This window comes from Nesoenas mayeri, assembly GCF_963082525.1.
Source record: "Nesoenas mayeri genome assembly, chromosome: 11".
Taxonomy (NCBI): domain Eukaryota; kingdom Metazoa; phylum Chordata; class Aves; order Columbiformes; family Columbidae; genus Nesoenas; species Nesoenas mayeri.
This window is the reverse complement of record NC_137563.1, coordinates 20,522,109-20,535,617: the sequence shown is the minus strand read 5'-3', so window position 1 is coordinate 20,535,617 and position 13,509 is coordinate 20,522,109. Positions and strand designations below refer to the sequence as shown.

General features: G+C 54.5%; 1 protein-coding gene across 1 annotated transcript; it reads right to left on the bottom strand.

Annotated features, from left to right (window-relative positions):
* Positions 1-3,361: 3,361 nt before the first annotated feature.
* Positions 3,362-13,116, bottom strand: LOC308044734 (uncharacterized protein; the record flags this gene model as incomplete). Its single annotated transcript, XM_080351602.1, has 8 exons — positions 3,362-3,529; positions 3,918-3,962; positions 4,126-4,385; positions 4,492-4,693; positions 4,810-4,824; positions 11,787-11,872; positions 11,991-12,076; positions 12,998-13,116. The coding sequence occupies 8 exons, from the start codon at positions 13,114-13,116 to the stop codon at positions 3,521-3,523; spliced, it is 822 nt and encodes a 273-aa protein (XP_080207728.1). The 3' UTR covers positions 3,362-3,520.
* Between the last annotated feature and the right edge of the window lie 393 nt (positions 13,117-13,509).

Below are 13,509 nucleotides of genomic sequence, written 5' to 3'. Positions count from 1 at the left end.
CAGCCCTTGGAGGAGCGAGCAGCCCGGCTCTGTCATTGACTCGGTCCCAGAGATAACAATGCTACCAGCCAGCATTGCAAGCCTTTCCAGCAGTGTGTATGCAGTAAGTACGCTCCACTCTCTGCACCCCATTGCACGCAGCTGCCTGGACGGTGGTCAGAGCAGGACAGGGAGGGGAAGATGCACAGGGCTTGTCCCGGGACGGCTCCAGCTCGGAGCCGTTGGGAAGGACGGGTGACTCTTGCCCTGGCCCTTGTGCCTGGCAGGATCCATCCCGGGCAGGGTGTGATGGCAGCTGGGACCCTGCCCTGGCGCACGGGCAGGACGGCACGAGCACGGCGCTGACACCCCTTTTCTGTTCCTCTCTCCTTGCAGGTGTCGCGCAACACTGTAAGTAGGAGCTTGGAGAGACCTGTGCCGGCATTTTGGGGGCCTGGGGGTCATTGGGGGCAATTGGGCCCATTGTGCCCCCTCCTGACTTTCCTTCTTCGATGTGGTTCGTAGACCACCAGATTTCTGCTGTTCAAAAGTGACTGTAGGCACAATCAGATTTACAAGGATGTATTTGGGATCGAGTTGCAGCCTGGGGACATCTTGCTCTTCCCCTTGGACAGACGCAATAACGTCATTGTCCAGATGATCTTCAAACACGCAGCCGTCTACTGTGGGGCTGACAAAATCATGCACTTTGTGGGTAAGCGCCAGACCCCCTGCTCCCATTTGGGTTGTACTAATCCTCAAAGCGTGGCCAGCGGCTGTGGTGGCCGGGCCAGGGCGATGGACGGCTCTTGCTTTTCCAGCCACTGGCACTCAGAGGAAACGTGATGTGATCAGCAGTCGGACGACTGCTGGTGTGATCGCCAAAGAAGGCTTGTTGAAAATGAAAAAGGAGAGGGGAAAGTACCTGATTTACCGGAAAATAGATGGGGTTGAAATAAATAACTTACGCTTTTTCTATGGATAAACAACGTTTAATCCAATTCCTTAATTTTATTCCTTAAACATATGTTCATTAGAACATAAGCAAAACAGCACTGGGTGTGTGGAGGATTCGTTCCGCCCAACACACACACCTTTTAACAATAAGCAGTGTGCATAAATACAGTAAGGTATTACATATTCATAATGACCCCAGGAACGCCTGTACATATTCATAACCTTTCCCCGCTTCTTATTAAAATGAGTCTCAGATAATCATTTCTGTAGTCTCCTCTTCGACCCTGCCTGTTGCGCCTGCATGGTGTCACTTGGTGAATTTGAGGTGGGGTCTTTGGGGGTCTTTGGATGAAGCTCCTTCAGCTTCATCACAGTGAACATGTTACCTTTGGCTCATTATGATGAACTGGCTGGAACCCAAGCTGCCAAGTCAACCGAAACCAGACTGGCGCCCCTTTTTGCTCTAAAACTTGGCTATCTTGTCTCCTCAAGGTTGCAGCTGGTGCTGTAAAACTTATCTCGACATTCGATGAGGTACTGTTTTTTTCTTAATACAATTGTTACATAGGGCTGTAAACTAGGCATTCATCATATGGCTTAAAGTGTTAGTTCGTTAGTAGGCCCTTATGATGTGGTTGGTTAACCCTTAAAATGTTAGTTCCCTCTATCAATATAACTTCATAAACAAGTTTCACAACTTTTTACATAGAACTTAACCACCTTTTCCTTTTTCCAGGTTCAGAGCCTGTGCCTCATTTGGTTATATCTGTAAACATTAAACATCTTCTCAGCACGAATCACAACTGCATTTCTCACAGGGTTAATCTCAATGATTTCTGGAGAAAAGTCATGGAGGCGATGAACAGCGAAGCCGAGTATTGTGCCAGCAAGAACAATTCCATCCACTTTGCCCTCTCCCTCCTGGGCTTGGAGAAGTTCTACTCAGAACTGGTGAGCACGGAGCTGGTGTCACGGCCGCGGTGGGACAGCTCCTGCACCCACCCCCAGCCCTGCATTTGCATCCTGACCTGATTCCCCCTGGGGTGCCCATGGGCGGTGGGGACAGCGGTGGGGACAGCGGAGCCCCCTGCACACGGACAGCTTTCTCTTGCAGGTGCAAATCCAAGATGAAGGTGGCAGTAGCGGCAGCGGTGGGGCTGTGAGTATCCTCATGTCAGCCCCCCTGCAGGGGTTGGGGTCCCTGGGAGGAATGTGGGGTCCAAGGCAGGGCTGTGTCACCAGGAGAACTGGATCCTCACTGAGGGATGGGATCCCATGGGATGACACTGTGGTCCTGGGAGGGCTTTGGGGCTCCTCAGGGACTGTGTGATCCCTCAGAGGGTTTTGGGGTTCTCATGAGGGTTTTGGTGTCCCATCCACACAGGCTGGGAAGGGCAGGGCAAGGGATCATGGGACCATCCCCCCTTTCCAGGCCATCTGAAGCCCCAGAGCCTGGCGGGGCTGAGTCACCAGAAGAACTGGGTCTCTAATGAGGGATGGGATCCCCTGGGATGCCACTGTGGTTCTCAGAGGGCTGGAGGATCCCCATGAGGGCTGTGGAGTCCCTCAGAGGGGTTTGATGTCTCCAGCAGGGCTCTGTGGTCCCCAGAAGAGTTCTGGGACAGGCATCGGAATGGTGACTGCAACCCAACCCCAACGCCAACCTCAGGCACAGATTTCAGGCAATGGTGCCAGGAGGAAGATTGGGGCCACAGCCCTGCCATCATCTGTAGGGCCATCCCAAGGATCCCCCTGGGATCTTCTGGTGATGGTGGCTCTCACTGAGTGTCATACCATGGGTGACACAACAGCAGCACTGGGTGGACTTGACCTTGTAGGTCCATCGTCCTTGGTGTGGATGGATGTTCCTTAGAAAAGGCATCAGTGGTGGCATTTTCCCATCTCAGGGAGGGGAGCAGGGAAGGGCTCTGTGTCTTGTCCCTATACATAGTGCATCCTTATGGCAGTGCAGCCATCTGCACAGGGCTGATGTCCTCATGGGGATGCCAATGTCCCCACTGACCCAGCATCCTCACAGGGACACAGCCAACCCAGAACTGGCATGTTCAGGAGGATACCACCATTCCCACCAAGCCACCATCCTCACAGACGTGTCACCATTCCCACCAGTCACCGAAAGTTTTGTACTGTATCAAATGTTTTGTACAGTATTAGTTTATGATAGAGATGCTGATTGTTGCTGTTAATATTGTTCTTCACTGGTAATTACTGATACTGATGGGTGTTTCAGTCATTATCATCCTGGACAGGAAAGAAGCCCCAGAGGCTGGTGGCAGCCGGGCAGCTCTCCCAGTCCATCAGGCAGGAATGCAAAATCAGGCACATTTCAGGTAGCAAAATTTAATAAAACCTCTGATTAGCACATGGCAATTAAGCTCCAGGAAGCAGAAAGGAACATCCCCCACCCTCCCAAAGAAAAGCTCCTTCCCTAGGTGAGGTGTTGGGGTGCGCAGGGTGATGTTGAGGCTCCTCTGTGAGTCAGTGGGATTCTCCTCAGGGGACACGGGGCTGCCACTCCTCACGCCGTGTGGCTGCTCCCCTGCCCCACCGGGCTGCGGGGGCTTCAGATGGCCTGGAAAGGTGGGACGGTCCCCTGAGTCCCTGCCCTGCCCTTTCCAGCCCGTGCGGATGGGTCCTCTGGCAGCACTGGCAGCTGGAGCCCAGCCCTGCTGGGAACCCCACGGACCTGCTGGGGACCCCAAAACCCTCTGAAGGACCCCACAGTCCTGCTGGGGACCCCAAAACCCTCTGAGAGAACCCATAGCACTCCCAGGGACCCCAAAGCCCTCTGAGAGATCCCACAGCCCTCCTGGGGAGCCTCTAGCCCTCCACAGTGGCAACCCAGGGGAACACATCCCTCATTGAGGACCCAATTCTTCTCGTGACTCAGCCCTCCCTTGGACCCCACATTCCTCCCAGGGACCCCAACCCCTGCAGGGGGCTGACATGGGGATACTCACAGCCCCACCACTACGGCTGCTGCCACCTTCATCTTGGATTTGCACCTGCAAGAGAAAGCTGTCCATGTGCAGGGGGCTCCGCTGTCCCCACCGCTGTCCCCACCACCCATGGGCACCCCAGGGGGAATCAGGTCAGGGTGCAAACGCAGGGCTGGGGGTGGGTGCAGGAGCCGTCCCACCACGGCCGTGACACCAGCTCCGTGCTCACCAGTTCTGAGTAGAACTTCTCCAAGCCCAGGAGGGAGAGGGCGAAATGGATGCAGTTGTTTTTATAGAGGGAATACTCGGCTTCGCTGTTCATTGCCTTCCTGACTCTGCTCCTGAAAGCTCTGAGATCAACACCACCTTTTTTCCGGTAAATCTGGCATTTCCCCCTGTCATTTTTCAGGGCTGTGTAGCCTTGTTTGCTGATCAGACCGGGAGTCGTCTGACTGCTGATCAAAGCAGTGCTGTTTGGAATGCCGGCACCTGGAAGAGGAAGAGCCACCCATCACTCTTGCCTGGCCACCACAGGCGCTGGCCACACTTTGGTCACAACCACAACCTGAAGAGGAGCAGGGGGTTGGATGCTTACCCTGGAAGTGTATGACCTCTCCATCCCCACAGTAGACGGCTGCATGTTTGAAGAGGATCCTGCTGACGATGCCATTGTTTCTGTCCATGGGGAAGAGCAAGATGTCCCCAGGCTGCAACTCACTTTCTGACACCTCCTCGAAGATGTCCCCGTGACCAGGGATGCTCTTGGTGAACAGAAACTTGAGCGCCACATACTCCCTCTACCAAACACATTGGGGAGCGAATGTCAAGAGGCAGCAGATCCAGCCCCATCATCCCCCAAGTGCCCCCCAGGTCCCCAAAATGATGGTGCAGGTCTCTCCAAGCTCCTACTTACAGTATTGCGTGACACCTGCAAGGAGAGAGGAACAGAAAAGGGATGTCAGCGCCGTGCTCGTGCCGTCCTGCCCGTGCGCCAGGGCAGGGTCCCAGCTGCCATCACACCCTGCCCGGGATGGATCCTGCCAGGCACAAGGGCCAGGGCAAGAGTCACCCGTCCTTCCCAACGGCTCCGAGCTGGAGCCGTCCCGGGACAAGCCCTGTGCATCTTCCCCTCCCTGTCCTGCTCTGACCACTGTCCAGGCAGCTGCGTGCAAGGGGGTGCAGAGATGGGAGCGTGCTTACCAGGCTGGCACCTGCAACACTTGCAGTGCTTGCAGCTCCAGCACCGATGAGAGAGGCAGGTTGTAGCATGGTTTTCTCTGGGACGGTGCTGGTGACAGAGCCGGGCTGCTCGCTCCTCCAAGGGCTCAGGGAAATGCAGGGGATGGGTGGTTCAACAGCAAGGACGAAACCTGACCTCACATTCTTCCTGATACACAGGAGGCGGAGAAAGGCTGAAAGCCAAACCCCAAAGAGAACAAAGTGTAGAACAGCCCTGGGTGGGTGTTTCCAGTTGTTAAAGTTGCAATTAATTTGCTAATTCCACTGGAAACGTTAAGTTTGGGAACAGAGGGAGGGAGGTGGGTCAGGAGACCCTGGAAAGGCTGTGGAGTGCGAGGAGCTGCAGGACATGTGCAAAAGTGCGTGTCCTGCAAGAGGCCCCGGGGAGCGAAGAGCAGCTGCTGCTGCGGGGGGGCAGGAGGGGGTGGCTGCACCAGGGCTGGGACGTCGCTCAGCGGCGGCTGCGGGGAAAGGAGCTGCTGGGAACCCGAAAGTGAAAGTGAAAGCAACAAAAGTTCCACAGGGTTGGCACAGCCTCCCCATGCAAACCATCCATTGCCACGCAAGAGCGATGCCAGAGGCGCCATCACGACACCGATCCTCAGGTTAAGGATCTTCCATCCCCGTGTGTCCCGCACCCACATTGTCACCTTTGCAGCACCTTGGCCGGATCCAACATCTGCAGGAGGTGGCTCTTGCTTCTCCATGATCCCCGATGGGACGTCCCCGAGCTGCCTGTGGCACAGAGGGGACACTGTGCCCTGTGTCTCTTGCACAGGGACGTCCTCATGCTGTGACCACCTGGTGGGGCTCACCTTCCAGGTGGACACTCTTCCCACCACCACAGCAGATATTGTGCGTGCCACATCAGCCAGAGGCAGGAACAGGTCCCATCAGGGACCACTTTGAAGTGCTGGCCCAGTAGCCTCTCACAGAGGAAGAATGCTATGGTGGTCACTGCTCTGGTCACAACCTGCAGACCCATCCAAGTCTCAGGACCACCAGCACTCTGGGGACAGCAGCAGCATCACTGACCCTCTGGCTCATCCCTCATCCCAGTGGCTTGGGCACAGCTTGGCTCTCCAAGAATGTGGAAACCCTTCAAGAAGGGGTCATCTCCTCCATGTGCTGAGCACCCATGGGTTCTGAAGAAAGGGCAGAGTATGAGGTATTTGGGCCTGTTGAGCACGCATTCCTGATGGCACCCACCCATGACAGCACCCACCTCCAGTCCATGCAGCCCCCCAGTACCCCTGCACCAGCAGACTCAGCACTGGTCAGGTCCCATTCATGGGTTCGTGGGTGACAGGTGCCACGGGGCAGGACCTCAGCTTTCCCCAACGGGCACTGCGGTGGCTCTTGGCACCCACACAGAGCTCTGCTGGTGCCCAGACCCCACTGACCAGCCACACTGTGGCAGCCAGTCTGTTCCTTTCTGGCACCCTGAGGCCAGTCCTAGGGGAACAAACCAACCTGGTGTGACATTTCATCACCAGATCCCTTGGGTGACCTCAAAGGAGTCACAAAATGGCTCTGTGGCCATGAGGTACTGATAGCTGGTGGCCACCGGACTGATGAAAACCACCTCTTGGTGCCAAAACGCTTCTTGCCCTGCAGGTGGCCCATGGGATGGCCACCAACCCATCCCCAGCCCTGTGTCCCCAGGGCAGTGTGTGCCTGGGATCAGCTCCAGAGCCACATTAAATTTTAATCCTTGCTCTGGGGTGTCACCAAAGGCTTTGGCAGGGCTTGGGGTGGGTGATGTGGGAGCTGTCACCTTCTGTCACCAGGTGACATCCACGGCATCATTTATCAAGGAGTCTCCAATAAACAAGAGCTAATTACAGCTGAAACCAGAGCCTGGGGACATGCTCAGCTTGGGGCAGTGACGTTAACCCTTTCCAGCCACCTCCAGTCTCACAGTCCTCTCGTACCCTCTCAGACCCTTGTGTCTTAATCTCATTGTTCTTGTCCCCTCCTGATCTGCCCCATCCTCTCCTGGTCCCTGTTGTTCCCTCCTGATGTACACTCTGGTTCCCACCATCCCTTTTCTGGTCCCTAGTGTCCCCTCCCACTTTCCATCATCCCCTCCTGGTCCTCACTAGCTGCTCCTGGGCATAAGCATCATCATCTCCTGGTCCCCATCATCCCTCTAGGTTCCCTTGGCACCTCTTTGTCATGACTGTCCCTTTCTAGTCCCCATCATCCCCTCGCAGTCCCCATCACCTCTTCCTCATCCCCATTATTCCTTCTTGATCCTTGTTGTCCCATTCTGGTCTCTGTCATCTCCTCTCCATCTCCATCAGCTCCTCCTGGTCTCCAGCATCTCCTTCTGGTCCTCACCACCTCCTCTCAGTCTCCATTGTCTCCTCCTGGTCCCCACCATACTCTCCTGATCTTTGATGCCTCCTCATGGTGCCTACGATCTCTACTTGGCCTCCATCATCTGCTCCCGGTCCCCACCATCTCCCCTTGATCCCTGTTGTCTCCTCCTGGTCCCCACCACCCCATGCCATCACCACAGGAGCTGCCTAGGACAGCAGTGCCTTCCTGGGTCACCCGATGTCCCCACTGAGCTGTCCCCAGGCCAGGGTGCACCTGCCAGCTCCCCATGGCCAGGGGGATTAGGGCGGCTGGAGCCTTGGGGCTGCTCCTGACCACAAGTTTCAAGCTTGTCACCAGCATCTTTGGTTAATTAGTAAATTAGTAATTAAACGCTCTCTGCCTGCTGGAGAGAGAGAGGAGCAGATCCCAAGGTTTTAGGCTGGGTAATCCGGTGGCATCTGCCCCAGCGTCTGTCACTGAGCTGAGTCACGACCCCGCTGCGGGCTTTAACGTTTGCTCCTTCACCCCCAGCCCACCCCACTGCCACCAGCCCCTCAGCCTTGGTGTTGGGCCTGCTCAGGTGCTCCCCAAACTGGAATGGGTATAGCCCTGCTGGGTGCTGTGGTTGGTTGCTCAGCCTCAGCAGAGGGATGGGGTGCTGCTCCACGGGAACCTCACCTTGGGGACAGCACCCAGCTGGGTGTAAAGGAGAATCAGGGTGGGAAACCATATTTTTGTAATTATTGGCTTTCCTGGGCGTGCCGATGATTGGCCAGCAGCAGATGGTTGGCCTGGCTAATCCCCCTCCCAAATCCCAGCTCCGGAGCTGGCTTTTAACCAGCGGCAAGGAGGGAATGGGCAAATTAGCCAACTCAGCATGTATCGCCACACCAGACGCTCCCTGGTGTCCCCCTGCAGTGGGTGCCCTGTGTCACCCACGGGTGGGCCGGCAGTCTGGAGTGCAGGTGTCCCAGCACCCCTGGATCAGGCACCAGGGGGGTTGTTTCACCCATGGGTGAAGCTCTGCTGAAGGGTCTGGAGGCACCAAGGCCGGGCAGGGTGAGGTGACAGCTTGCTCCTGCCGCATTAGCCCAGCGTCATAATTCTGCGGAGGGAGGAGGGCGGCCGCTGCCGCAGATGGCGGCTGTCAGAGATCTGGGTCAGGGCTGGGGCCTGAGGTGGGACGGGGCACCCCAGGGGGCCGGGGGGTCCTGGGGGTGGAGGGTGCTGCAGGCAGGGTGGGGCAACTGTGATGCAGGTGAGGACGGAGCGATGGTGCAGGCAGGAATGGAGAGAGGATGCAGGCAGAGGGTGATGGAGCGATGCTGCAGGCAGGAGAACATGGAGCGATGCTGCAGCCAGGGAGGACAGAGGCAGACTGTCTTCTGAACTTTTTCAGGCTTCAGCCTGGAGAATTTAGACCCGGAGAAGCTGTCCCTCTCTGTCACTGCCCTCCAGCTTGGGAGGAACAGGACAGACATAGAATCACAGAATGTCCAGAGTTGGAAGGAACCCACAAGGATCATGGAGTCCAACTCCTGTCCCTGCACAGGACACCCCACAGGTCACCCCGTGTGTCTGAGGACGTTGTCCAGTCTCTTCTTGAACACTGTCAGGCTGGGGCCGTGACACCTCCCTGGGGAGCCTGTTCAGTGTCCAGCACCTCTGGGTGAAGAACCTTTTCCTCATGTCCCACTGACCCTCCCTGGCACATCTTCTGTCATTCCCTGGGCTCTGTCACTGTCCCAGAGCAGAGCTCACCCTGCCCCTCCTGCTCCTGCTGAACCTGCAGCCCATGAGCTCTGCCCTCAGTCTGCTCTGCTCCAGCTGAACAAACTCAGGGACTGCAGCTGCTCCTCATACGGCTTCCTCTCCAAACCCTTTATCAACTTCGTAGCCTACTCTGGACACTCTCCAGTAGCTTAATACCCTTATTATCCTGTGGTGCCCAGATGCCCAGGAGAGGCTGATGGGTGAGGTATGGAAGCCTTGGTGGCTCTTCCAAGGGATGACGCTGGGAAAAAGGCTGGTTCTGCACCCCTGCAAGGGGGAACAACCTGCTCTAGAGCAGGGGCAGGGGGTGAGCTGTTGTTTCCTCTGCATCATCTGTGAAGCATCCCTGAGAAGAAGTGCCAAAAAGCAGCTGGGACTGCTCCTCCAGCCTTTATATCCCCCCAGGAGCAGGAGCCATCTGCCCCGGGTTCCCATTTGGGGACCATTTGCACCCAAAGGTCCTCAGGGGTGCAGGAGAGGGAATGCACAACCCAGGTTTTTCCAGGGTGCTCGGAACCCCATTCTTGGGCAAGAGATAAATACTGTCAGCTTTTGGGAGCAAGTCGTTTAGAAAACTCAGCAGAAGCCGGAGTTGAGAGACTGGTACAAAATGGCTTGTTTGGGTCATAAGGGGCTTTTCAAGGCTGCCGGGGAGGTGACAGGAGTGGGTGGGTGACCCTGGTCCAGGTGCTTCCCATCCCCTCTCGGGGACCACCCCTGGCCAGTGCCACCAGACTCCCCTGAGACTTTGGTTTTCGATGCACTGTGGGGGCTGGGATCCCCTGTGCTCCCAGCTCCAGCTCAAACGGGGGCTCGCAGTGTCCCCCCACTCCTCTGTGGGGATGTTCAGTAATGCTGAGCCACCAGCAGCTGACAGAGCCTCGTCACCTCTGACACAAGCCAGAGCCCAACAATGCCCGTATCAGCCTCTGTGTTTTCAAGCTTCATTATTAGAGTTTCTGTCCCTTCTTTTGAGCATCTCCATCTCTTTTTCCCTGCCAGGGCTCTGCTGGCATCCCGTTGGCTCCATCAGAGGGATGCTTCATTTCCTACTCCAAATCCCTCTCCATCTTTGGGGTTGTCCCCAACGAGCCTCTGATTGGGATGGCCCATCCAGCGCCGAAAGGTGAGAAAGAAACAAGAGGTGACATTTAGAAACCACTTGCTGTCCACCTCAGTACATCCAGCTCTGCCGAGCGCAGTGACGGGGTGGCCGGAAGGTTTGTTACAAGATTCAGTTGCGTATTTTTTTCTTTAAATAGCTGCATATATGAGCTACTTATACTGCAGAATGCAGGGGTACACTGATATAATCATTATTCCCCTTTCTACATAGGGGGAGGTTTGCATATATAATATACCCTTAAAATGCCATAAAATTAGAACTTTCTTAGCTGGTCTCCAACAGGAGGATATAATCAGTGCCATATGGTCTTTATTTTCGTGTGCAATTATGTATGAGAAGCATTACACCAGAAATTTGAACGCAATTCTGGTCTCAGATGCCCGAGCGACAGGAAAACAACAAGTTAAAAGGAACGTATGCACACTATAATGGAAACAAACGGGAGGCTAAAATAAATTAAGTGCTTCGTAGTTTTAATAATGCTAAGATGGAATATTCAAAGGTTGAGCACACTCAGTTAAAGGTCTTGATTATAGCAGCCAGGCATATTCTTTTAACGGACATCAAGATCTTCTTTCGCTTTACTATGAACAGTCCCAAAAGTCCCCTCGTTTTCCCAGAAGCCAACAGCACCGTCCCTACAAAACCTTTTTTTCCTTCACCTTCTTTTTTTCCTTCCCCTTTTTCTTCCCTTTTTTCCTTCTTTTTTTCTTCCTTTTTTTTTTCTTCCTTCTTCTTTTTTTTTCCTTCTTTGCTTTCCCTCCCCCCCCTTTTTTTCCCTTGTTGTCCCCAAGCTGGTGGCTGCAGTCTCAGAACTCCCAACCAGGTTCCTGGTGACAGGTACCCTTGGGTGGGCATTTGGCCTCTTTGCTTATTGTTTGTTGTGTCCAGCCTTTTTATTTTTACTCTTTTTGTCCCATTTTTGCAGGTGTGTGGAGGGAGTAGAGGAAAACCAAGGAGAACGTGGAAGCCTGCGGTGTGTAACTTATTTTCAGGCTCCTGGAGGCAGGAGATGAAGCTGGTACCCTTGGTGAGTGTTCATTCTTTTTCATGCTGGGGTTGGGGATTTTTATTTTAAATTTTTATTTTAAATTTATTATTTTTTTTCTTTTTTCAGGTGCCTGGATGAAGAGGAGGATCAACAACCGCTTGAGGAAGAAGGAGCCCTGGGGGGTGAGTATGAGGGGTTTTGTCTTGACTGGGGGCTAGAGAACCTGTGTGAACTTATCTTGAATGGGGAGGGTGGGTTTTATGCCCTCAAATGGTGGTTTGTGGCAGGGGGGTGTCTGGGAGGTGGCCCTTATGACTAGGACAAAGGGACCCCTCACTCCTGGGAACCCACCTCCCTGGGATGGGGGCTCCTCTTGCTGGCACCCCAGTGCCAGGCAGGGGGAATGAGGCAGCACTGAGACCTGCTGCCTCCTCACCTTGGGGGTGTTGTAGATCTGCTGGACCCGCAGGACGTTGGTGCTGTGAGAAGATGCCCAGGGAAGTGCATCCTTGTGGATAAAAACTGTGGGGAGGGAAAGGGGTGTCGGGAGTGAGGGTCACTGGTGTTTAGGGTGCTCCGTGGTGACATTTTTGCCTCTTTTGTCCCCATTTTTGTCTCTGGCCTCAGCTCACAGCTCTACCCTGGCTGGAGGCGGCTTCAGCTCCTGAGCGCTTGGCTTTGTCCTCGCTGGGGACTCTGCTTGGGGACTCTGTCAATCCTGAGCTGCTGATGTTGGTCAGAGAATCACAGAGTCATTTGGGTGGAAAAGACCCCACTTGTTGCTCTAGTGTTATCATCAGTATCGCTGTGTGGGTGCAGACACAACGAGCCTGAATTTAATTCATACTCCATCACATCTAAAGAAGAACTTTTTCCAGATTGGGTGAATCCATCTTGATGCTTCTTACACCTTGCGTGCTTACACTCACACTTGTTGAATGGGACAAGTTATCCTTTATATTTGACTATATACACATTGAGCCTGAATTTAGTTAATGCTGCATTACATTAAAAAAAGTGGACCTGTTCCTCATTGTGGGGGGTGCTGAGCCCTCTGAGGCTTCAGGTGGCTCTGAGCTGGGGTGATGCTGCTGGGGGGTCACAGTGGAACTGTCTCTAAGAATTGCCAAATTATCGAGGTTGGAAAAGACCCTTAAAGTCATCAAGGATCCTGGAGCAGAGCACAAGACACCGTGGCTCTCAGATGTCACCATGTGCGCTTGACGGCATCTTGCAGCAAGAGCTGCCTGAGAGCAGGAGCTGTGGGTTTGTCTGATGGGACACATTGATGATGCTCTTATGGTACCTGGAAACAGCTGCTGCCGTTTGGACATGTTTCTGGGGTCCCTCTCTTGAGGTGCAGCACCTGCCAGCCCAGCACAGCCCCCACAGCCAAGATCAAGTCCAGCCCCAACAAGGGTTGTCACAGCCCAAACACAAACCTACCCCTGTGTGCAGTTCGGCACAAGTCTTGACAGCAGCTGTGGCTGTTTGTGCATGGGGAGCACTTTGTACTCTGTGTTTCCCCCTTGTGTTCGGGGAATGTAGGGAAGCTGAGGGTGCCTGAGCGCTACAAGGGAGGAAAAGTGAATTATTATCAGCAGTTCTGAGACTTAACACCATGTGAGGGGTCTCTCCTGACTTTACCTCCCCACTTCTGCGTTGCCCTGGGCAGTCTGAATTCCAGCATCAATAACCTCTAAGGGAATGTCTCCCTTCCCCAGCACAAACAGCAGCACCAGGCTGTGGATAAGCACCGAGTCCATGTGCAGGAAACAAATCAAAACCCAGAGAAACTTCCCAGGCCAAAACAACTTTTGTGCCAAGCTTGGCAAAGCACTTACCTCCTTTAGGGCTAAGTTAGTTAATTAATGCTGCCTAGAACTCAACAACTAAGGCAGCGCACAGAATGGAGTGGAATAAAGCGGAATGATGCCCGAAGGCTCTCCCGAGGTGTCCCCTGAGGACTTAGTGACACTAATGCCGGTTGTGATGGATGTGGTGAAGGCGAGGGGACCTGTGACCCATCCTGCAGCTGCTTTGTGCTTGAGAGAGAGGGAAGGGACATCAGAATCCACATCAGCACACGCATGAAGTGCCAAGGCAGGAGAAATGCCCGAGGCTGAGCCACACTGGCCGCCCCACGGGCACAGCTCCAG